The following is a 26,317-nucleotide window of genomic DNA, read 5'->3' as shown; positions in this document are numbered from 1 at the left end:
TCGGGGGGTGGGGATCTCTCTCCAGCAGCTTTTTAAAGAGGCTGAAGTATCAATCAGGTGCTGATGATAAACTGATGCAATGTTTCAGCCTATAGTGGAGGTTACTTCTAGACGTTGCGCTGCTTTGTATCAACTTACAAGAAGCTAAAAGTAGTCATTAATTTTTTTCCCTTTGACACATGAAGCTGAACAAATGTAGCTAAGAGAGCTGCATTAATAAGGAGAAGATTCTTTCAAGGATAGACACATTTTAAAATGTAACTACTGATATGTTTGGCAATTTAATCCCAAGTGCACTCGTGTTCACTGAGCAGTACAATAACACCATAGGCAGGAAATCACATGCATTCAAACCTGTTTATTCTCATGCTTTCAATCACCATTCAAAGCATTTGCCAGAGTGACTCAATAAAACGGTCCTCCATTTCAAAATGTTACACATTCAAGAGTGAAATCATTATGTATAAATAAAATAAAATCTCTGGATCTCATAGAATAGAATTTTTTTTTTTTTCTTAAAAAAATGTAACCACTTCAGAGTAAGAAATTTAGCATTTACACGAAGCAGAATATATACAGAGAGGAATGAAGTACATTCGTAGATCAGCAGGTGCACAGCACTGGTCCCCAAAACCCCTGAAGTTGATTGTTCCCATTATAAATATATATTTCAAAAATTAAGCTACAGCCCAGAGATAGTTTGATGTTCATATCCAACAGCAGGAAAAGTATTACAGTACTTTAAGGATGCGGTGATTATCCCAGAATATAAGGTGCAGGGCTTTTGCTGGAGTTGGCTTTTATTGAAATTCCTTTTCAGCAGCCAGCTTGAAATCGCTTTCTAAGAAATGCAAAAGAAATCGTTTAGAGAAAAAGAAACATGGCCTTTTAGCCTGAAGAACAATAAGCGTGTCCCTGCACAAAAGACAAAATGGAAAAATAAAGTTAAAGTGAACTCCTGACTTGAAATATGTGAATCATAAATGACTCCAGCCCTGCTTAGAGGTGAAAAGGCGCTACAGGGCGAAGGCTGACTAGTTGGTCTTTTTGCAGTTTGTTGCCGCGGCGTTCGGTGACTCCTCTTTGGCTTCGAGCGAGCTGCTCTGTCCCGTGGCTGGAGAAGTTGGGGTTTGCTGCCCCGACGATCCATTCTCACTGGACTCTTTGGTGGCGGTGGTTGTCTTGTTCATGCTGCTATTATCGATGCAGGCGCTCTTCACCTCACCGGTGAGGGCGGCATAAGGCGAGTAGCCGGCGAAGAGGGTCTTATAGAGGGCTGACTCGATGGTAGCAAAGGGTGAGGTGGAGGAGCCCGTCAGCATCATCCTTGACTACAGAGCAAAACATACATGCGTCAATACATGTGTGAAAAATTTAGAAAAGGATGAGACATTTAATGACATTTGGGAGAGAATAAATTGTCCTTCAACAGAACAGATGTCCTGAAATCAGCTATAATGACCATTTTTAAAAATAATGAATGGATCACATGGCTACTTCTATCACTTTACTTGAAACCTTGCTCTTATAGTTCCCTCAGCCACAGCAGGAACGTCTCTATGCTCCCCAGCTAGCTTGGTACTCTCGGTTGCTCCTGTATTTTCAGAGGTTGCCATAATGGATGGATTGGCATATCTAGTGTGGGACAGATATGCCAATCGGCATCATTACACAAACCTCCTATTTACAAATGCTCCCCCATTACTGTCATGTGTCTCCGCCTTGGTCTCATATCAAGAAACAGTGTTAATTTCTGCACCCCCCAACAGGCACATGGTGTTACTAGTTGGCAAATATGGAGGTTAAAAGCCCACATGTATACACATTTTTAAACATATGTATAAATATTGATTTCTTTTGCTGTCAGAGACTGACTGCAAGTAGTAGCGGTGACCATAGCCTCTTTTCCACTTGTACCTACTTGGCTTAACTCAGTCTTGGGGTTTCCCGTTAGGTAGTAGTGCCTGGTACCAGATACTTTTTTAATACCTACTCAGCCTGGTGTCCAAGTGACCTGACAACGAAGGAAATGCCCACACACACAAACCAACATCGTGGTCCAATGACCTACTGCGTACGTGTAACATCGGTTTAGCGGTAGGTATACCATCGCCTCAATGTCCTTCATTGTTGTGTCGTGTTTGCATCACACAAATAACGTTACAGGAAATTTGGGCTGCCTTGTTCTAACAACCCCACCCACATTGAGGTGGCACTTAATTGTAACTGAAAACCACGTTGAGCCAAGCTGAGCGGGTGTTAGTGGGAAAGGCGCACATGTGAGTGATCAATTTGCAAGCTGATTGCACATGTCCTCAAACTGTAGTCTGACTGATAGTGACTGCAATCACTCTGAGACAAGGTTTGCAAACAGCTGCCGTCTAATTTAGAAACGCAGAAATATTGCCACCATGTTGCAGTCAAGCTGAGTTGGTCCAGTTACGCTCAGCAGCACCGATGAGCATAATGTCTGTCTATGATCTGTCATTGCATGCTGGTTATATTCATATATAAAACCAATGTTGCAGAGCACGTATTTATGAAGGTGTTTTAACTTCTGTTTCAAAATTATGAGGTCAAGTTAGGTATTTCAGATTGGCAATTTTCACAAGTAATAGAGCGACTCCACCATCTTACCGCACCAAAGCCACTTTGAAGATGGCAACTGAGTGCAAGTGGTCGCAGCAGAACTGATCCCCATCTTCAAAGTAACCATTTCAAAAGATAATAAGCTAGCAAGTTCATCACACAGTCACAACAATGCTGGTGTGGTCTCTGACCACTGCTTGTGACTGCAGCGTTGCACCAATGAGGTCAAATCAAAAAGCAAATAAGAAGACACAGAAAAAATTTCAGCTTATTACAGACAACAAATTGTCAACTTTCATAGAACAACTGTAGTCCATCTCACACAAAGTAAATTTATGAGCATTTACTTTTCATTTGGGAATAAAAGCGAACATCCGCAACACTGAGAACCCAAAATAACAAACAGCAGGCCTGGACACAGCTCTTAAATGTGATGAAACTGTTTGCTGTTAATTTGACAGATCAGAGTCAGAGGGAGCTAACAGAATGAGAGTTGAAAGAAGACGTCTTAGATTTATCTGTGTCTCAGTCAAGAGCACAAGTTTCCCAGAGTAGAGAAAAGTGGATGATGCAAGCTGATGAAAATGATGCAAAAGCCCCAGCCCTACGGGTAATACCGTACTAATGTGAGTCACCACGGCGAAAACTTCAAAAAAGCAGAGCGAGAAAGGTCATTTAGAAGACACGATAGCACCGATTTGGGAGGAAGCTGTGGCACTAAAACCTTTGCTATACCCAAGTTTTAACTTAATAACAAGAGTGGCATTTATTCATTTCTTTTGCTGCAAGTAGTCAAGCTAAACTGATCAAAAATAGACCTCCTTTTTTTGGAATTTTCCAAATTACTACAATCTTGAGTTATAGCCTACTCATAGGTTCAGGTTTGGAGTCCAGGTTTGGCACCAGACTGACCTTGTTGACAACAATAAAGATGGTGTAAATGAACATCAGGTGGTGCTTCTGGAGAGGCAGGTAGTGTGTCTGCTGCAGAGCGAACAACACTGCCCCGATCAGGGTAATCTTTGTGGGACTAAAGAGAAAAGCAAAGAAAAAAGATAAATCCTAACAAAAACTGAAAAATAGAAGATAAGTATATACATACAACTGAAATAAATCACATCTTGTATGCACAAATAAACCAGGGCATGTTGTTAACTTTAGATGTGTCAGGCTTCCAGTTGCATAAACTGCATCTTCAGCGTGGTTGAATAGTGTGGAAAGTCTGGAAAATACCCTCATGTTTATGTTATTACTGCAGGTAAAGTGAAAGGATTGATGCCACTTTAATTTCTGTATGACTTGTTGAAAAGCTACAACGAGGGACCATGAAAAAAAATTGCTTGCCTGGTATATAGTATAGCATTAATATAACAAATTACAGTCAAGATAGGACAATATACTTAATGTGCATTAAAAATTACATTTTATGACCACAAAAATATCATAAAATCGATATTAGAGAGTCTGTGTGAGGCTTACTAAGACATTTTGAGGAGCTCATTTGTCTCTGGTTTCCACACTCCTCGAACAAGCTGCTCAAAATTACTTATCAGACCACCTCCAGCACCTGGTAGGGAGAGTAAGGAGATATATGGTTGCTACGCATTAATATGTAAAATATGTGTGTTAAATATTCAAATATTTTATGGTTACTTGAAAGCCCTAACATGCAAAAAAAACACCCTGTCACACTCATACCTACTGACCTCTAGCCCAGCCGATGGCAATCATAACAAGAAGGCCGTCCTTGTATTTGCTGTGAGCCTGAGTCACCCCTCCAAGGACCTTCCACGTCCTCGTCACTTCCTTCATCCCTGACAGCACCAGTCTGAGGGGCAGCGGCGACGCACATGCGTACACCAGGTCCATGGGGCAGTAAAACACCAGGTACCTAATAGAGACACACAAGGCTCATTTAACACGTGGACACATGCACGTTTCAATGACATGGCCACTAAACAAGGCTCAAGGTGATTTTGACAGCATTACCCTCAGGTCTTTGTCAAGTACCTACATTCACCAGCAGGGGGTGTTGTAAATTAGAATTGAGACAGGTGTAATAATACAAGCCACCAGCAGAGGGGGCCAAAGACTTATTTAGATACAGACACTCTTTGAAAACGTCTCTATTTTTTCCACATTTGGAAAACTTGGATAATGACTTTATTTATCTATTATTCACTAATTCAAACCCCTCTGCCTCTTTCTTTACTACAATCTACACACCTTATTTTTCAGCTTTAGATATTTCAACCATCAGATATTTACCATATGACTGAAGCAAGGAGAACACCGGTGCTGTTGGACAAAGGAGCGACTGGTGGCTCTGCCAGCATGATCCCCGACAGCACTGCTCCCCCAAAACAGAAGAGCATGGAGCTGAACCAGCAGGCTAAGGGGCTGACTCTGGACACCTCGAGAGCTCCTGCACAACAGCAAAAATGGATAATAAAGAACAATAAACATAAATGATCACTATTATTGGGCAAGTTCTTAGAATAAAGAGACTAGCACTGTGAATGAGTAAGATGTCGTTTACACTGGGCTTAACTTGATACATAAACCAGTTCAATTTGAAGATAACATAACTGGAACATAATGGCGTTTGATACTTTGGCCTCTTTTCTATCTGAGGCACCTCCCTACTCTTTCATAGACATTGTTTGAGGTTCACAGATAGCTCATTTTCTTTGTTCAGTCTATTTGTCAATCACAGCTGCAGTATGAGTGACTGGACTTGTGGTTTCCACTGAAACCATTTACACAACATCTACATGACAGGACCGGCCAAGACTCAAAAGACAAAATGGACTGTTGAGCATGAATTAGCAAGGAAGCTGCTTTCTATTAAGACCTTCAGGTTTAGATGTTGTTAGGCCTCTGTATACCAGTGGATTTTAAAATCAAACAATCAATATGATTCAAGTGCAGGATTTCAGCTTTAAATCAAGGGGTAGTGGCCTTGAGATGTGCCCGGCCTTTACTGCAGCGGCCTGTAGTTGCTGCTTGTTTGTGGTTCTTTCTCCATGCAGTTTTGTATTTAATAAGTGAAAAGCTGCTCTATTAGGCTGAGGTCAGGTGACTGGCTTGGCCTTGAAGAATCACAATTCTTTGCCTTGAAAAACTCTTGGGCTTCTCTTGTGGTATGCTTTGCCTCATTATCCATTTGCACTGTGAAGAGCTAATATTTGCAGCATTTGGTTAAATGTGAGCGGCGAGTATAGCCCTGTGGACTTCAGAATTTATCCTGCTATTTCTATCAGCAGTCACATCATCAACCACTGGTTGAAATACATGCCATAACTTTGACAGATGACGTGTATGCGTCGGATCAAGGGCTGTTTCTCCCCTTCTCCTTCTTTTTCCTCCTCCTATCATTCTGGTACAAGTTCATCTTGGTTTCATCTGTCAAAACAATTCTTTGAGACATGTACAGCCTCTTTCAGATGTTTTCTAGCTAAGTCTAGAAAACATCTGAAAGAACTTCCTGTTCCATGTTCTGTGCCAACCACAGTAACCAGTGTTTGGCACCTTGTTGTAAACCTTCTCCATTTACATTCATGAGGGCATCTCTATACTGTCGACTTAAACAACAATGATACGCCTGCTTCCTCGACACTACTATGGACTTGTATAGATGCTATGTTTTGAGGAAAGAAGGAGTCACAGATTACTGATTTGGCCACTCCTAATGTTATCTCTCTAATAGCTTTATTTTGGTCTTTCAGTCTAATAATGGGCTCCTTTACTTGTGTCACCATTTCTTGGGACCTATTATAGAGAGTTTCAGTGAAGCAATACCAAATGCAAGTTGAATACTTGGAATCCATTCAATTTCATTCATTACCTTAATTTGACATTAAATAATAAAGTGAACAGGCCTCACCTGGCCATGAAACTACTTGTCAGTCAACTGTCAATTTACTTTTGAGTTTCTGAAAATAGGAGGCTGTATAAAAAGGCTGTAATTCCTAAAGTGTTAATACACTACTTTTGTTAAAACCCCTTGAAGTGTACACTTGCAGCTTTAATTCAATCATATCTTGACTGTTTGTTTTGTCTTGTTTTTTTAAATCCACTGTTGTGGCGTGGAGAGCTAAACTTAAGTAGTGTAGCAATCAGTGTAGGCACTGATGTCATTAGATCTCTCTTTTAAAAGGTGGACTTCATCATGGGTGGCCTGAACTGCTAATATATTTTTATTGATGCTACAATATCAATGAGATACACACATTTCATGCAGTACTTTTTCTGACATTCTCTAAAACAATCCTGCAATGCCTTGTCTGCCTCAACCAAAATTAATGCTGCCAAGGAATATACATGTGTTTTGAAACTAAGACAAGTAGCTCTTAGTCAGTCCCTGTGTTACCTGCCCTTAGTCAGTGTGGCCACACACAGGACCAAAATGGTAATCTGGGGATTACAGAAAGATTAAAGACTCTTGGAGTGAGATTGGTAAACCAGGAGGATTTAAAGCTGCTTCCTATGTAGCCTCCCTCGGCCTCACGTCTGAGTTGTTCACTGTTTAACTTTCTATAGAGTGGCAGTTCCTTAGAAAAAAACTTTAAAATGAGTTCAAAGTTTCTACATGAGACAATTTGCAGTGGAGGAAAATGTGAAAGCTGATGTGTCTGGTAGCAGACACATGAACCTGTTAGTAAATGCAGGATAGCATCTCACTAATTGCTTGCATGAGTCACGGGTGAAACTCAACACTGAATACAGTAAGTTTTAAATTTCACCTGGACTTCCTCCTGCACTGAGATATCACATATACAAATAGAAATGCACCTGGCATAAAGATACAACAGGTAAGCAGCCAGTACTAAAGGAGCTTATTCATTGATATGTCTTTGTATAAAACTGAAATTATACTCCGTTGCAAACACAGACAGCTGGAGACCAGACGGCCGAGTGATCAATCCTATTATTCTTATTTGAGGTCCACTGCCTGGGCGGATGCATAGTTGGTGGATTGTCTCCTCTGACTAGTTTTGTGGTCACAAAAAAACAAGCAGGTACACAGATGTATGACTTTAATGAATGACTTCATTTAAAATGGTTGTTTTCCTTGGCACAGCCCCAGCTTTTTAGTATAGAAGGCCATTCAAGAATCTTTATGGACCATTTCTAAAAAAAACTACAGATTGCAGGATGGTCATCCGGTCGCTCAGATGCGTCACCAGTTTGCCTAGGTCTGAAAGAAGACGCAAACTGTCAGCCTCAGATGGGAGGAAATTAGTTAGGATGCTCGGGAACACAGAGGCTCAAGCCTGCCATGAACTGGAAACTGCTGGAACACCAGCATCACTGCAAAGTGAGTTTTACATCACCATAAACTGAGAGGATGCTGACCAAGAAAGAAGCCCTGGCAACAAAACTGAAACCTTTCAGCTTGACTGAAATTTGCAGCTGCCCACACTGACGAGCCAAATGTGTTCTGAAGAAAAACTGAGCTTTTTGGCCACAATGACAAGATGTATGATTGGAGAAATAATTGTGAATGAAAAGAACAACGTACCTGCTGTCAAGCATGATTGTAGTAGCATCATACTCTGGGCTGTGGTACTGATAGTCAAGTGGTACTGGTACATTTCATAAAGTGGTTGGAATAATGAAACAGAAGGATAACCTTCACATTCTTCAACTTGTAACTTTGACACAATTGGGTGTTCCAACAGAACAACGATTCTAAACACAAATCAGAACTGGTTTCGGAATAGATAAATCAAAATTACAATGACATTCGTGCCCACAATGAGTGGATGTAAACTTTTGACCACAGTTGTAATCTTATGCTTAAACATGTTAAAGTCACATGCATTAAAAAACAGATGGAAAAAGGTATAACTTCACTTTTCCTCACAACTAAGTGTGGATTCCAGCATGCCACAGACAAATAAACAAATGGAGTGAGGAATACACTATAAAGTGGCTGCAGCTCAGTGTCAGCAGATTTCAGCCATCACTGTGTAATACTATGATTTTTTTTTTCCATGATTGCGCTCAAGAAGTCTGATGTAACACACCTCATGTGGTTAAAACGATGCTGGGGAGGGTAAATAAAAATCTCAGTGGGGAACAGCAATTTAAAAAATGTCTGACATCGTGACAGTTATTTACATCCTGTTCTCTGTGATAGCCCCCAACCCAAACCCCCCAGCCTTTTTGTTGTTGTGGTCGTTGCAGTGCAGAGTTTACCAATGCACCACACTGCTTACACAGTAAACACTGTTGCACTGTCATCACCTTTAGCTCCACAGCAAAGCAAACTGCTGTAGTCAGTGTGTGTTCCCGATGGGTCGCACAGAGATTAAAGATGGAGGGAGATCAATTCATAAAACATGATGACATCTAAAGGTCGATGAAGAAGCAAACAACAGAAAAAAATACCATTTCCGCTGAAATATAAATGCACTGCTTGGAGAGCTCTGACATGCAAAATCTCTTCCTCTGGTTTTGCATTGGAAGGAAGTGGATTTACAAGTCAAATTTAAGAAATGCAGGTCAACTACACTGCAGATGTCTTCCTTCCTTCTTTTCTCTCTTGCAGTTCACCTGTTCCGCAGCAGCAGTCTAACAAAAGTCTTTCCGTTTTAACAAATATACAGACCAAACACAGCATTATCTAACACGGAAACTCTGTTTTTTTTCATTCCTCTTAATGTGCACATCTACAAGTCTTCTCTTCCTCCCACTAGCTCTGTCTTCTTCTTCCTCCCTCTGTGGACAGCATAATTATAGCCAGCTTTAAATACCAAAAAAAAAAAAAAACACCTCTGGTTGTCTCTGGCTTAAAGAGAGGCCCACTGATTGACATATAACCACTGCTCTCCTTCCTTGTCCCCGTCCTTCCGTTTTCCTCACACTCCACTCTCAGCAGTGTTTATAAAGGTGCTTAAAATAACTCCGTAATGGCATAAACACAGGGGGTAGAACAGACAAGCGCCTTCAAAATACTCGTTTGTACAATATGTGTGTCTAACGTGCAATTAAGCTGAACTGAAACTTGTTTTTCTTCTCGCTAACGTTTGAGAACATCTGGAGCCGCCCCACCGCTGCACAGCATGAAGGTGGATTTGACACAGAGGAAAGAGAAAAGAGGAAAGAGACTAGCGAAGGAGGGTTGAATGGTTTATGGCATTCCTTTCCTTTTTGGGGGGCTTCCTGTGTGTTTTGTGCCTTGACAGAGTTTACTGTTTCTTTTTAAATGACCCAGAGATTTAAATCTGCTCTTGGCCATTCTCTCAGTGACCTTTTGTTTGTTTGTTAAGCAAGTCACTGATCGTCACCAAACTAACACGAAGTGAGCGAACAAGCAACGACCGACATGAGAATTTTGCAAACGGTGTTGTCAACACTGTCGCTCCCTGTGATTCTTTCGTCCAGCCAGAGACAAACAGACCGGAGTAGAGGACACAGGGTTAAAAAGGTCACAGCAGCTCAGATGCTTTGCAAGGCAAGTTCAAAAATAGCCCGTAGACCTACAGCAGGGGGACTACAATGGACTGTCCACGTGCTTGAGTCAACTCCCTGTGCAGTTAAAGTCCACCTGTCTCCATAGCCACTATCTTGGTGACATAACATGGCTCAGTGTCCAACTTTGGTCTTAGCTCATACAATAGGCTGTGACACAGCTAAAGCATTGGGCTTTTAAACTTTTGTGACGATGATCTCTAACTACTGCTACAACGACAGACTGCAGACGACAGAACTAAAAGGTTTATACTGAGGCTGTGGGGAGAGCTTAATTGCTTTTGCTTTCCTGAGATAAACAAGTAATGACTCATGAGGCTCCAACACCAAAATTGAGTTGCTACTTTTCCAAGTTCCTCAAAAAACATACCACACAGTATCAAAACAAGCCAATCACACCATCAAACAGAGTTCTTCTCACGGTGCAGAAGGTAATAAATAATTATGAATATAAAGGTGTCATGGGTTAAATAAAAAGTACCATGGTGCACTGCAATAAATGTTTGATTTACAGCCGTAATTGCACTAGGCTAAAAACCACTCTGCAATCTGTTTACCCTTGTTTTGATGACTCTGTAGTGTCTACCAGAGGGCAACAAGTCAAACAGCAAGGGTCCAGGGTGAAAAAGAGTCCCTATTCATATTTAAGGCTTCTTGAAAGATATCTCGCTTTTGCAATCTCTTCCAGTGAGGGAAAAGGAAAGCCAGTAATCTTTTGTGCTGTGTTTAAAATCCTCTGAATATGTGCTGCAAAGCATCCACAGCACACCAGTATGCTCTCTATGGTAAAGTGAGAGGTAACCAGCAGGTAAAGGGATGGACGTACTGTGAAATTCTGAGTTGATACCAATATTTTTTATCATTGATTTTTGACAGAGAAACTAAGAAATCTTCATTATCTAGAAAAACAAGTGTACTCATTAAAGCAAGTAGCTGAAAATCAATGAAAAGCTGATGTGACGCAGCATATAAACAGGCCTCTATTTGTGAACATTAGCTTTGTGCTAATAGGCTGATATTTGCCAGAAAGACTGATAATGGCTGTTGCTGATGTTCAGTCAGCATATGGGTCCATAGATTAAAAGACCACACAATATGAAGTAGCTCCACCCTTGCTAACAGCAACGGCCACTGACAGTAAAGTTAGCTGATTGGACAGTCCCTTTGAATGCAGGACCTTGTTTATTTGAGTGGAATTTATCCATTAGTATTACTACTTAAACCTAAGAGATCTGAATACTTAAACTGAACAAAGCTCATCACATGCCTAACTCGGACTCTTCTGAGTTTGATTATGCTTCTGGCTACAGTTTGCTTGAATTCATTAATCTGTGCATTTTCTGAACAACATACCATGATATGGTTCAAACTTATCACCTGGTCTGGCCCAAAACAATCAGTCTATGTAAAGAAGTTAATAGTAAGGTCCGGTAATTCAGCCATAGCATTTTTTTAATTTATTAACTGTATAATTTATCAATTTAATTGGCTGCAGTGCACTTCTATATGTGGCAGCACTATTTATATGCAAACGTATCCAATTAAGGTTCAGATTATGCTGCGTGACAATTAACCCACAAGTTAACAGCTGTTATGTTTTACAATACTGATCAATAATTTATAATCTGTAAAAACGCTTGCAACTTTGCAGAAGCAAAGCGGATGCCTACAGCGTGTCTGATTTTGCATAACAAAATACTATTTAGTTTAATGTGAAATATGACCAGTAAAAACAGCAAAGGAGCACTTTTAAAAGAAATAGACTAAGTGGCTCAGATCTGAATCCAGTGACATATTAAGAACCACTTCAACTAGGAAATATGCAAATAAGCACATGAAATCGTAAATATTTTGTGAGTCTTATGAAACGAGGCTATATAAACACATTTAAGCAGCACGTGCGGGCTATTTGTGCGTTGTTTTCAATGTGAAGAACCTGGAAAACTTTTCCTTTTTCAAAACAGCCCCATTCCCCACCGACGTGCCACGCAGTCAGATAAACTTTAAACAGGATGGCTGGAGGCCTGATATTACAAACTTCAGCCAAACAAAGTTAACAGAAAGAAAAAAGCCACTTCACAGTGTAAACTTGGCAGGAACTATAATCGTCAACGTCCCGTAAAACACTCACCTGGCTGCTCCCTCAGAGCCATGACAGAGACGATATAATGCGCCATGTCAAAGAAAGGAAACATGGACAAGTTTGCCAGTCCATGAGAAAGTTCGTCGAAATGCAGCACACTGAGAAGATCCATCTTTCTAGAACAATTCGGCAGGAATGAGCTTCCGGACGAGGACTTGAAGCGGAGTAAAGGCACCGGTCCAGCTCAGAGCATCAGGGCACAAACTTGGCTTCATCCGCAGTCTTGTCAAGTCTGTCAGAGAGGCTGCTGCTGCCCAGCCGCTCGCACCAGGTTAGCTGACCCTTAGAGTAACTGGGGTTTATGTTGCTGGGCAACAGACCTGCACTATCGTACAACAGTCATTACTGCTGTTATCTCTTCAGCGACGCTGTCATCGTCGCATAGGCGGAATTCCTGCTCTACGTGCCGCCATGCTAGTGATGTGGCGGGCGGAGCTAGAGAGGCTCGGTGATTGGCGGAAAGAGTGCACCGCGAACCAATCGCTTGTCAGAGTGTGGCTTTCTGAGGTGATCGACCAGGGATGGGTAAAAGTAAACAAACCGCTTTACGTACCTTTTGTTTGCCTGTGCCTTTAATAGGTGGAGCTTACAGGTAGTCATGACACATGCTGTAGTCAGTTTGAAATATATTCAACCACTGGTATTGTTTTACTCAGTATATATTAACTTTAACTCTTTATTGTCATTGCACAGTCATACTTTATACAATAGTACAACGAAATTGGAGTAGCTACTGCACCACATCGATGCTACATGAAAGGCAAGCAGTAATCAGAATAAATAGCATAGCTAGCTGGATGGATAGAAAATTAACATATAATGAAAAGTCAGGTCAGGTGTAAATTACCCCTGTTGACTATTCCCCTCTTGTAAAAGCTGCCCTTGTGTCTCTTTGTGACCTAATTATTCTGTTGTTATTACTTATAATATAATATCACACTTTTATTGTTGAAAGTTGGACATAATAGCCTACAAAACGTGGTTTATTATATGTTTCAGAAATTAGCAGGCTGCACTTCAAAAAAAGAGCCATATCTAAATGTATCCAAATGTTTAGGATAGGTCTACTTTACCTCCTGGCACTCTAAAATCAAAGATCAGAGAAACTATCTAAGTGAGAGGATGCAGGCATGATACTAGAAATCCCTATATGCTGTTGTTTTTGCATGGGTTAACTTCGTTGGGCAAGCTTTAAAAATGTGTCGACATAACAGTCGTGAACCCTGTTGTCATGCAGCATGAGCCTCCACCCACCAGTTCCAAGAACAGTAGTATTCAGGTTTTACAATGAGCTGTAAAAAAACGCTTCAGTTAAACAGCGTTAGAATGTGTGGACATTCACACTCTTTAATTGCACACAATCTTCTGACACACATCTGTGGCAGTAACAAGAACAACAACGAACAGGGGAAAAAAGTAAAGAAAGAAAACACGTTTAAATCATGTGCTTAATAAAACATTAACCAGCTTACAGAGGGTAATATATGTTATTTGTGAACTTTTGCAAGGCTGTACCCTTCCCCTTTTGCCATAAGTTACTAACTGCTATTACAGTGTTCAGGCAGGAGCATGACACCTGGTGGTGACTGCATGTTAATGTTTCCCAGTCTTATGTTTGTTTTTTTGATGATGGTGAGATAGCCTTTATTTGTCAGTTGCAGATCTTTTGCCCACAACCGAGATGACAGACCTTGCCGACCGTACATACAATACACAAACATCACATTGGGGAGACAGGTCAGGCTAGGTAGCGAGGAAAAAAACATCGAAATGTGTAACACAAAAGGATAATACAGGAATGCACAGATATCAACACACCATAGCACAATAAACACAGACAAGCAACGTGGGAAAGTTTTTGCTTTCTTGATTGCTTTTTTGTTTGACTGCTGAATCACATGTATTAATTTGGGGCTCACTGAGACACTGACAAGTGTCAGCTTGTCACTGTGCTACAGTCAAATCATATAAAAACAGGACGAGTAACAGTTTTAGTCAAACGAGTTAAGGCTTGTTTATTAGAACGATGGTTAATAAATGGTAAATGTTTGCATTTTAATAGCTTCACTGTTAGCAAACAAAGAATGACAATTAATACAACTTAATAAATTCATTAGTAATTGGTGTGTAAACCATCTGCGAACAGCTGAAACTGATTTTTATCAATTTTTAAAAAGAGAACTAGTTTGTGTTCACTGATGTTTGGTTATGTTTAATTATCAAGACGATTTGATTTGTTTTGAGAAATTATTATAGTTTGGGTAAAAGACATAAATCCTGCATTTTGCATGATGATGATCAAAGCAACTCAGTGTGATTTACTTATCAGTATTAAAACACAGGCCTCACTCGCCTCAGTTAAGACCATAAAAAGAGACTGGGCAGAAATGGCCTGCATGGCATAGTTCCAAGATCAAAACCACCGCTGAGCAAAAGGAACATAAAAGGCTCGTCTCAGTTTTGCCAGAAACATCTTGATGATCCTCAAGTCTTTGGGATGTTTTAGTAGACAGACTTCTGCTGTCTACCAAAACATCCTGAAGGAGAATGTCCAGCCATCTGTTTGTGACCTTGAGCTGAAGCGCACTTGGGTTCTGCAGCAGAACAATAATCTAAAATACCAGCAAGTCTGCCTCTGAATGGCTTAAAAAAAATGAAGACTTTGGAGTGGCTTAGTCAAAGTCACTCCAATTGAGATGGTGTGGCATGACCTTATAAAGGTCCTCGAAAACCCTCCAATATGCCTAAATTACAACAATTCTGCAAAGATGAGTGGGCCAAAATTCCTCCACAGCGGCGTAAAGACTCATTGCTGGTTATCACAAACGCTTGATTGCAGGTGTTGCTGCTAAGCATGGTCCAACCAGTTATTAGTTTTAGGGGGCAATCACTTTTTCACACAAGGCCATGTTGGCTTGGATCTTTCCCCTTAATAATAAACGCCTTCATTTAGAAACTGCATTTAGTGTTTACTTGTGTTATCGTTGTATAATATTTAAATTTGTTCTCTGAACTGAAATGTTTAAGTGTGAAAAACATACAAAAAAAAATACAAAATCAAGAAGGGGGCAAACACTTTTTCACAACACTGTATTTTGTGCCTTAATATGTTTTTATGCATGTGGAAGACTTTTGAACCTCAGTATGTGATACTGAGCTACACAAATACAATTTATCCGACCTGAACTGATTCATTCATTCATTCATTACATAAATACAAATAAAATGATTAGATATAATAGTAAAAGAAAAAAAGTTTAAGTATAAGTTTATAGTTTATAATCACTGGTATCACAGTGTCTCTTTCTAGCTCAAAAGTTTGTTCTTTGTTACAAGAAATTATAATATTTACATATTTTACCATACATTGGTCATTAATTTTGTGATACTAAATGACTGGTGACAAAGGTGAATAAAGGTAAAAAGTATTTTTTTTGCAAGAAGCTGTAATGTGAACTCTTGGCCAATAGGTGGCAGCAGTTAAACACCTAGTGCCGTATCTCCCTGCTGACATCTGCCCCCTGACCGACTGAAATACTCCCAGTCACCACCAGCAGCAGTGTAATGAGGTGTGGTTTCATGTTCTGTTATTAATATAAATAAAGAAGTGAATGATCACACTTCATGCAGAGAGGTGTTGGACTTCTAACTCAGAAGTCACTGGAGCTGATGTGATCACAAAGCCCCAGTGAAGATGTTAAAGACAGTACTTGCTGTAACATGGCAAGGTGATTATGTAATCATACACTCTAAACCATCATTCACAGGCAAACTGCCTGACACCACTCCTGTGTTTGTGATGGTATCAACAAACACAGATCTGTGCCATCTTGTAAGACCTCTGACTTTTACATTATGTCATCACTGGAAGCTGTGGGTGATTTCCACAGACAGCATTTAAGACAGGACACTTCCCATTAGTATGTTACAGGAGACTTTCAGGTTCAAGGCTCAGTGCTTGCCGATGCTTTTTACACACACACACACACACACGCCCTTCAACCCCCCTGCTGTCTGAGCTCTTCTGATCAGTATTCTCCCAGTGGTGTGGGATTAAACTATGTCCTCAGCTCTTAGAGCCCTGGGACAGCCTCTCATTCCTCAGATTTCTGGGGCCCACCTCAAAGACCCAGAGGCTGCATCCAGAGGTTTTTAGAACAACTGGAATCTTTATTCAATTATGTCTGTGGCCGACAAGCATGTCACCAGCGGGTTACTCCTCAGTTCAAAGCCCCCCCTAATGAAGCCTTCGTTGAGCAAGTCAGGCGGGGGTGAAGTCAGATGGGTTTCTAATAGATATACTGTATCGACGTGTGAGTCTTGTATTCATGTTAAACAACTGTTGAGGCTGAAGTGTGTAATATTTGTTTTTAATAGAAATAGTTGACTTAGTAGTCGGGTAAAGCTCTACTGGCAGCTGTGTGTGTAAAAGTTGTACTTTCTTGTAAACCATCGTTTCACTTTACAACAGTAACATTATTGTTAACTCATAATGAAATGTGTCCAATGTTTCCTTAACCATTCCTCTCACTTTGACTCATTCTAGGAAAGGCTTTAGCTAAATTAAGTCACCTGTAATTCCCCATCCTACCAGAAGAACAAAAGAAAAAAATCAGCTTGTTTCATTTTAAAAGGAGAAACATGTTCTTGTGTGGTCCACATTTTTTCCCTGTTTGCTATTATAGGTTAAAAAAAAAATTCCTTTTATCAGTCTATGCTGTTTATAAAGAAAATGTACCCCGCTGTCTTCAGCAGGCCACTATCTTTACCAGCCATTACCTTCTTTCTGTCGTTTCTTTGATCACTTCTGCTTTTGCTTATTTATTTGTGCATCTGGAACTGATTGTGTCTGTAGCCAAACAGGAGCTGAAGATGCAAATCAAAGCAAAGAGAGGTAAACACACATCTGTGCAAAATATTTTAACTTCGGTGAAACATGATGCAGTGTCTCCAAGCCTATCAGGTGAGATTCTGCCATAGACTGTGGATTTTTGTGAAATCCTGGGAAGTGAAAACAACCTTACTGTCACTCTGAGTGCAGCTGGAGCTGTATAGTTCAACTAAGCTTTTATATAGTGAGGGTAAAAAAGGGAGGGGGTAAGTTCTTTCAGCTATTTGTTGTACATTGGAAGGGAGGATGTAGTTCTCCGACTGGTTTTGAGGGCTGAATATTTTTGAGTTGCGAAATGCTCCAACAACACTACAGTGACTGTAGTTACATCGGAACGCATGTGGAAACTTATTCCGCATTTCATCTGTGATGGCCATACTAGTGAAACCACTGAAGCCTGAGGGTACACTAAAAGAGAAACTTTCTGAGCCTTAAAACCAAAACAATGAGCTGAAAGAAGCTAAAACGATGATGAGAGCTGAGGCAAAATTCAATGGAAAGCAAATGTAAAAATGTTGATTGCAGCCACTTAAAAGTCATTCTGGGATATTTTAGTAGCTGCTGTGTAGTTAAGGGTTTGCAGCTCTGTAAACTATAGCCTTAGTTTATTCCTTATTGAGCAGATGAGCAGTGAAAGGTGTCTGACTTTTCTAAGATGTGTTGATTTGAAAGGGAGAGAAACAATGGGTCATAATTAATAAAACAACAAGCACAGATGTTTGGATTATAGTTTTACTTAAAGAGGAAATTTAAGGAAGAAGAAGGTGAAAGCAGGTAAAAAGCCACACCTTAGGAAAGATGACATAAAGGAAGACTGAGTAATCCTGAAACATGCCTCGCAGCTGTTCTTAGAACGTGGGTCTTTTAAAATCCAAAGCACCTGAAAAATATAGCCATAAATACACAACTGGGAAACTGGTGCACAACATGTTTTTCAAAAACACAGAACTCATGACGTGCTTTGCTGTAAACAACATAACCAGTGGGCATGTTGTTGTGTATTAATGTAGCAACAGAGCAAATTCTTTGGTATGATGAGAAAGAGGCAGTGTATAAGTCCATTAATCACACTGAACTGCTGAGGATCTCTTCGTGTGTGTGTGTGTGTGTGTGTGTGTGTGTGTGTGTGTGTGTGTGTGTGTGTGTGTGTGTGTGAAGCAAGTCCAAATGATGCAAATCATTACGTAGAGACTTGTTTTAAGGTTAGGCCCAGGCAAGTTGTGGCTTTGTGGCTGGGCGGTAGGGAAAGTATATCTCTGCAGGAAATGACTTTAAGTCAGTCTGTCTTCCTGTAAAAACAAAATTTAAAAGAAAGAAACTGTGTGGGTTTTTTTGGTATACATAATGTATACAAAATATACATTATGTATATAATGTATATTTTGTATAGCATGTAGGGGATGGGGTGGGCTGAAGTCATCGCAGTCATGGTACACCCGGAAAGATCACAACTCCATCACGTGGCTTGTGTCGTTGGACCTGTTTTAAATGTGGGTTAGAAATAAACTCTGGCTTGAATTGGAGTAATTCAGTGAGGAGTCATCACTGTGTGATTGTTCCAGTTTCACAGACAGAAGACAGGTCACGGCTAAGGTCATAATGAAAGTACATTTAAGTTAATGCTTAATTCATCTTGGTGAAGTTCTCTTTAGAAAGAAGAGCCGTATTAAAAGTCCAAATATCCCAATCTTCTGCCAGAGGATGACCAAAAATCGGTTTAACCCCCCCCCCCCCACACACACACACACACACACACGCACACAAACAAAACAAAAAATAACAGAAACAAGCCAAGCCATCTGATGCCTTATTCCAAGATTCCTTCCCAGCTGTGACAGATTTCTTCCCCCTTGCATTCTTGAACTCTGAATCATTCATTCACTTGGCTTTTAATTATGTCTTCAGACCTTAATCTTCCTAAAGTCTGGGCTTATATTTCTGAAAACAATTATTCTTCAAAGACATGCCCTATTGTCAGAGATTGATGGTGTTCTCTCTTGGATTTAAATCAGGATCACTATAGTCACAAGGAAGGTGTTGTTTCTTATGTGTAGTACCATATATTTGGCAGTATATCTCTGTTCTTGAAGAGCAGCAATAACATCTCCATGCAGAATAGTTTGTTGTCAGTTGGTTGTCAGCTGATGTGGTCTGGAAATAAGATCATGTGATCTGCTAGGAATGCTGGCTAAGCTTGACTTCTTAACCTGCACCAAACAGACTAAAGCTACTTTCAGCTCATCCCTTTCCAAACGGGGTTGCCACAGCAGGTAGCTCCACATGTTTGATGAGGTAGAATTTTATGCATGAATTGAGCCAGCAACCTTTCACGTCCTAAGCAAACATGTTTAGCACCGCACCAATGGAGGTACAAACTAGAGTAGATGGGCAAAATCACTGCAAGAGCTGCTTGGCCTTGGAAGTAAGAGCTGGTGCACAGTTTTTGTGCTGATGTTAATGCCAGAGGAGTTTTCAAGCTCAGCAGTTATTGAGTCAGCATCGGCCCCTTTTTACGCACAGTGTGCATCAGAACTCTGCAACCTGCTCTGCATCCTATCATAGTACCATGCTTGAATTCGGTGGTCTCTTTAGAATGAGCAATGCTTTCACAAATGTGTATAAAGGTAAACTGCATGGCTAGGTGCTTGATTTTATACGCCTGTAGCAATAGGATTGAAAAGACCTGAATTCAAAGATTAACACGTTTGGTGTTAGAAGGTGGATGTTGTTTCTTTTTGTTTAATATTTGTTTTGGGGTTTTTTTTTAGTCATTCATTTTTTCTGATAATACAATTTTGATTGAAGTCTTTTTCTCTTTATGTCCATGTTTCATACTAAGCCCATGAATTTTGCTTGTCCTGTGATCCCTTCGAACAAGGTCTACTTTGGTCTTTTGTTAAATTCAAGGTTAAATAAGCTGTAGACTTGGGAAGAAGTTCTTGTAACTACTTAACTGTATTTAAAGTACAAAAAACATCTCGGCTTCACTTAACAACCAGTAAAATGGTGCGACCACGCTTAAACATTTGATAACGTCATAAATCAGTCATGGGTGTAGAACAGGTGCTGTTTGTTTTTGCAAGTTCACATAAGCATAAAACTGCTCTGAACACCAGCGCAAGGTAAACAATGCCAACGAGATTTGTTTACAGGAACTTCTATCTCAGGCCTGATGACTCAGGCGCTGTGAAGCGATGTCTTGACACATTAATCCCCAGCAACACAGCTTAAAACGGAAACTAACCCCAAAATGCCTCAGAATAACCAGTGGCATTTTGTGGTTAGCTAAATATGTCAAGTGACAGCAACATAAAACCAGTCGTGCAAGGTTACAGCTGTTTGAAGTTATGCACGTTTACCTGGCTGTGTTTGTTTCCAATGAATCTACTTCTCAAGAACACACAAACACAGTTCCTGCTGGGGTCGTCTTCCCTGAAGAAGAAGAAGAATGAACAAAATGTAACACAACTCCAATGAGAAACACAAAGCAGCAGCCCCAGCGCCACATGAGGATGCTTTATTTATTTCAGCCGTGTCACAAACTGTGGAACTCGCGTTCACTCCCATGAGTCTCATGATCAAGATTCCTCGGCAGACACAAAGAAGCTGATTACACAAAGACTGGCTTGTCTTCCTCCTTAACACCCTGTTTGTATTAAAACAGAAGGACTGAAAAGGTCAGGAGGTGTTCAGGATCTGTTCCAGCAAATAATACCAAACCGTTCCTTCTCCTCCTTCTCCTCATCAGCTGAATAGAAACACTTTTTTTGCAATTATATCCAATAATTGATCTAAATGACTTAGTTTACTATAAGCAAACACTGCTCCCGAGCCATGAGACACTAACAGTGATTTAATCCTTTTGCTTGAACTCGTAAAACATATGTTTTGGACTTCTTTTAAAAATTAAATGGCTTCATATTAGAAATGTACTTTATCACTGAATGAGACATGATACAATATGTTTACAGACAGGATTTAAAACTAGCTTTTGTGCTTTACAGCTTGTAACAGATCTAAGGAAACGTGATATTTTTCTAAAATATGGTAGTGTTTTTAAATGTAGACTACTTTTTACTTCTAGCTTTGGTTCACTGGAATCCCCACGAGCTACAGCAATGCAACATCCATTTTCCCCTGTATCGACTAAATTTCTCTTTTGGTCTTTTGTCGGAACAAGCCAGAGGTGCACTGATTTACATATTCTTTGTTTTTATGTTAGGTATAGTTTGGGTCTTATGGAAACTTTTAGATTGCACTTTGTACATTTCATGGCAAATATTAACATTTTTTAACCTGCAGGTCTTATTCTGTTATTCCTCTAAAAATAGTTCAGTACCTAATTTGTATTTTACACCTGCTTGTACAGCAGCTAAACCTTGGTCTCTTTTTGTTTCCCTTCCTGTTAAGCTGCATGTCAAGTTATAATGTAAAGTGTGAGAGTGATTCGTGACAAACCCACAGACAATCACCATTTAACTCATCACTTTCAGCAGCACTGGTTTCAGGTGTTTTGGGAAAACCCAGTGTACTTTGTCTCTCAAACACCAAACAGCAAATAGACAAGTTAGTAAGCCGCAGCTTATGAACGCAACATAAAGTGAAGCCATAATATGTGCAGTCTAAGCATCTCACTTCAATTTAGGTCCTTTAGGATAAACTGGGACACAATCAGAGTTCTTCCAAAATGAAGAAATGGTTTAAGGAAAGCAGGAATTTCTCCCACAAAACTACCCGTTTGTACATGTAGACACAACGGCCATTTCAGCAAGTCCTGGAAACATTTCTCTGCGATTTTGGTCCATAAATGATAGCATCAGGTGGTTGCAGCAGATTTGTCGACTGCACATCAGTGAAGTGAATCCTGCATTTCACATCCCAAAGGTGCTTGATTTGATTGAGATCTCTTGACTGTGGAGGCCATCAGAGAACGGCGAACTCATTGCCATGTTCAAGAAACCAGTTTGAGAGTTTTGTTTTTAACTGAAAAGTGCTTAAAATTATCCAGATAACCATGACCAACAGGAGTGTGTGGTCTCCAGCACACTGAATGTAATATAGGATCAGTGAGTCAGCTTGTTGCTTTCTGCCTTAGGGAACTAGATGTATGTGGGACATTGGCTGCCTCTGGGTCTGGTTGGAAAAACCTCTCACCCTCAAGACCTTTCCACAGTGCTCTCCACTGCCAAATACACACACATACACACACATACACACACACACACACACACACACACACACGATTGCACTGAATTCTATCTAAAGCATCCCCAAGCACGTGGGTGTGCTTGTGTGTGTGTCCATCTGTGTCAGCCTGACCACACAACGATGCAGTGAGTCGTGTGGCTGGCGTCATTCTGTGGTAAATTAGTAGTCATGTTATAAACAGATGATTTTAGTCTCTGATTACGAGCGCACCAAATGATGGCTTAGCCTAAACACCCCGAGACTCTGCCTAAAAGTTCCCTCTTTGATTACACAGAAGAGTTTTTGACAATAATTATTGTACTAAAGATAGTTGGAGAAAATTATTACTAAAGGGGAAAACTTACACCACTGGATTGCCTCAGAATACAATGGAAAGACTCGTCATGAGGCTGGAGGAGGGTGTTACATCTGCGATTGATGGACAGACATTGAAATAAAAGCCATGTCAGTCAACTGGATTTAGTCCATTAACACAATATATTATCTGAATCATAACATGCTTGAGATGTGATAGTTTCATAATAATTTCATTGCAGAAACCCTTTTATCTTCTGTTTGACTGTCAAAAACACACTTGATCTGGACCAGTTCTTAAACATGCAATAATACAGTACATATAATATATTCTGGTATACACACTATATCTGTGAAATGGGGCATTTGCTTGCTGAGTTACAATTTTCAGCACAATTTATGGACTGTTGGTTGTAGATGTATTAGTACTTTTACTTTTTATTGAAGGATCTGACTGCTTAAACAGTGTAGCTAAGTCTTTCTCAATTTTCCTTCTCTTTCTCCCTCCGGATGTAGCCGTTCCATCTGCATACAGCCAGGAAGTGAAGTGAAGAGAAGATAATGCTCCTATCTTCCATACCATGCAGCACTTAGAATAACAGACCGTCCACTTTAGCTTTTGTTTCTTTTCTAGCTTGTCCACCAGTACAATTCACCGCTGCATACATCACAGGGAAAAGAGTGGAGAGTGAACTACAACCTCCTCTCTATCATAAACGTGCACATGCACAATTTTCTCTCTGCGGCCAGATTAAACCATATCATTTCAGGAAAACCGACCGAGCTGGGTGTTGTCTCTTCTAGTTAAAAAAAAACATGCCACACAGCTGGTTAGAGAGGTGGGTGGAGAAATAGGTTAACAGAAACTATGACTATTTGTGTTAGTCAGATAGAATTAAGTAGGACAAGGCTTCTCCTAAATCTGCATGTATGTGTATGTGTGTGTCTGTGTGTTTGGTTATTCACACCCACTCTTGCAGGTTTGGCAAAAAAAAACCCAACAAAAAAACCATCAAATTTTGATAATAAATAAAAGAGTGAAAGCAAAAGCAGACATGAAAGAGGCTGTGACATTAGGCAGGCCAGGACTCTCATGCTGACCTCTAACACTGACCTTTAACTTGTTCAGCAGATGATCCACAACACTGCACTAGAGGAATGTAAGCCATGTCGTTCCCGTGACAGACAGATCCTTAAAGTAATCCCAGTGAATTTAGGATAACCGTAAGGATAACTATTTAAGGATAAAATTGTCTTAAATAAATAATGTACTGTCCACAAAGGATGCAGTAAATTGTAAAAACACGTCTTTTTGTCAAAGCTTCATTCTTGTTTGCTGACAGAATAAAGGAAAACAGGATTAGCAGACTGCACACTGAAGTTTCCTTAAATACTATTTTTATCCACAAGTTTAATTTTCAGTCCCTTTCAGGTATTTTTAAACATCAATAAGAGCCAGTTACTGGATACAGTTGTCATAATTAACTTTGACTTATCTTTAGTCACTGCTGGTTAGCAGGTAGTGTTAATGATATGTAATGAAATGAACTATTTTATAAATAGAATATTATCTCAATCTGAATCTGTGGTTTGTTTTAAACAACCACTGAAAATGTATTTCTATAGGTTAGCTTTCCTTAACCTTTTGTCCATTATCTGTCGCCTCGTAATTTTACAGTTACTCACAAAACAAGAAGTCAGAACACTAACAACTGCAATTAATGGCATTTAACAGTGAGATGCACTGTCTTGGTTGCCTCGAGGCCATCTCTCTGGCAGGATGATATGTTTATACTAGTCTCAGTGTCTCTTTTCCATTGCGCTGTCTGCCAAGCTCAACAGTTGATCAGCTCTCAGTGCAACACAAACACAACATGACTTAGCTACTAAGGTCAGTGCGGCCAAATGGGAATGTAAATGATATTTGGGGAAAATTAGAAATAAGATGTTCAAGCACTCTGATTTAAGGAAAGGCCTTTAAAAAACTAAGTCAAACAATCTTAAAGTCCGAGTTATCTCCACACTTTTTTTTAGAGCTAGAACTTTTTTAGAGTAGTCAAATATAACTACATTAATTCTTGTGTTTGTCAAGGCACTGTCCTATCTGAAGCAAATCTAGTGGCCAAATTTATCATTAATAACAAAGATTTCCTGGAACTCTAGTAACAGCAATTCATTGTCACAACCATCACGCTTTGAGGGATGCATGCCATAATCCAGTAATCAGTGTTCCCTTTCACTTCAGCAACCAGCTTTTATCAGACCAAAGATGACCTCAAACAGCTTTAACTACGCTGTTTTTGTGTCAGTGTGTGCGAGGATGCGCTGTGGGAAAATCACCAATCTTTTACACATAGTGAAAAGATATGGCCCTCGGTGTTAAAATCACAGCCAAGTCCCAACAGAAGCACTCAAAAGCTGGCAGTCAAGGGCACTCTGAATTCATTTCCGCACTTCCTCAGCTCAGTCTTGATTGACACAAACATGTTTATGATAAGCCCTTGATTGCAATCCTGCCTTAAAAAAAGAAAAAAAAACATGCTCCAATATTTCTCAACACAATTAAAACATAGCTGTGTAATCAGCTTCATTTCAAGTTACATCTTTTAAGAGTAACTTAATTTCCTTTTTTCCATACACTCTAATTCCTCGTGCTGCTTCAGACAGACACTTAGATTAATCAAGCCTGACTTGAGCGGTCGTCGTGCTGAGGGGGAAAGCTCCTCTTGACTCTGTTCGTGTTTGAGGATAATTGGTACTGATTACCACCTCTTACTGTGTGTGCTCACTGCTCACTGAAGAGGAATGGCTTAAACACAAATATGTGCATATTACACAAAGCGTGTTTGCGAGCCAAGAGGCGTGCATGCAGATACGCCGAGTTTCACCCATTATCTCCCACAGTACATACCTGCAAGCAGAGGAAGTTTGTTTATTTGAGCCATTTTTGCCTCTTAAAGACATTCCAGAGGGGTTTTCCCACGCTGTGGGTAGTGCTGGTAGCTGTTAAGGCTGGAGTTTGATGGGCTTAGGGCCTTAGACCTTTTGGACTGTGTGTTGTCGAACTGCTGAAAATATCTTTTCTATCTGCTGTGAGACATAACGCACATTCCTCTGAGATATGTCCAGACATGTTATTAAAGACCATGCCGGGACGGACACACGTACTCACACACTCTCTCACAGATTAAGTTGTTTAGAAAGGAAATGGGTTTTGTGTGAGTGTGTGAGAGAAAGGATATTTGGATGAGAGGATTTAATGGTGCACTGTTACCACTGTATTTTTATTGTTGTGTCTAAACTCAACATGCTGCCGCTCGATACAAAGGCTAAAAGAGTGGCGGCAGATTTACAAAGAGGGCAGCAACATGCATTAAAAAGGGGGCTGGATAATCTGGCTATCATTAGAGACGCCATTTAAACCAAAATCACAAGCGTGGAGCGCTGCCCTGAACTGTGTGGCTGCAAAGTAGATGTTATCAATGTGGCTCCTGTTGCCAGACGAGTAGTGACGGAAGACAACGGTTTGCTCTGTGTGTTGATGCGTAACACACACACACATGCACAGGCACCGTTCGGCCCTCTGCAGCATCTCCAATGCTCCCACTGTCAGCTTATATCAGAAGTGTTTTTTCTGAGGGGTGGGGGGGCTGAAACCAGACACCCCAGACATTGGAGTGCCAAAGAAGCAGAGCAGGAGAAGAAGGACCCAT

General features: G+C 40.3%; 1 protein-coding gene across 1 annotated transcript; it reads right to left on the bottom strand.

Moving 5' to 3' along the window:
* Window positions 1-338: 338 nt before the first annotated feature.
* Window positions 339-12,650, bottom strand: tmem38b (transmembrane protein 38B). The gene is made up of 6 exons (XM_084935377.1): window positions 12,200-12,650; window positions 4,858-5,014; window positions 4,296-4,480; window positions 4,069-4,156; window positions 3,502-3,619; window positions 339-1,331 (listed from the first exon to the last, which is right to left on the bottom strand). Exons 1-6 carry the CDS (start codon window positions 12,321-12,323, stop codon window positions 1,035-1,037), a joined length of 969 nt encoding a protein of 322 aa, XP_084791503.1. The 5' UTR covers window positions 12,324-12,650; the 3' UTR covers window positions 339-1,034.
* Window positions 12,651-26,317: the final 13,667 nt, after the last annotated feature.

This window comes from Perissodus microlepis, chromosome 7 (genome assembly GCF_051167445.1).
Source record: "Perissodus microlepis isolate ML-2025 ecotype Zambia chromosome 7, ASM5116744v1, whole genome shotgun sequence".
Lineage (NCBI taxonomy): Eukaryota > Metazoa > Chordata > Actinopteri > Cichliformes > Cichlidae > Perissodus > Perissodus microlepis.
Note: the sequence above shows the minus strand (reverse complement) of the source record. Positions and strands in the feature narration are given on the sequence as shown.

Excerpts from the sequence above, each read along its gene's own strand:
- tmem38b (XM_084935377.1), bottom strand. The coding sequence starts at position 12,323 with ATGGATCTTCTCAGTGTGCTGCATTTCGACGAACTTTCTCATGGACTG. Across the intron at positions 3,620-4,068 it reads GAGCTCCTCAAAATGTCTTA|TCCCACAAAGATTACCCTGA; the intron begins GTAAGCCTCACA and ends TTTTCTCTTTAG. Across the intron at positions 1,332-3,501 it reads TCTTTATTGTTGTCAACAAG|TCAAGGATGATGCTGACGGG; the intron begins GTCAGTCTGGTG and ends TTTGCTCTGTAG.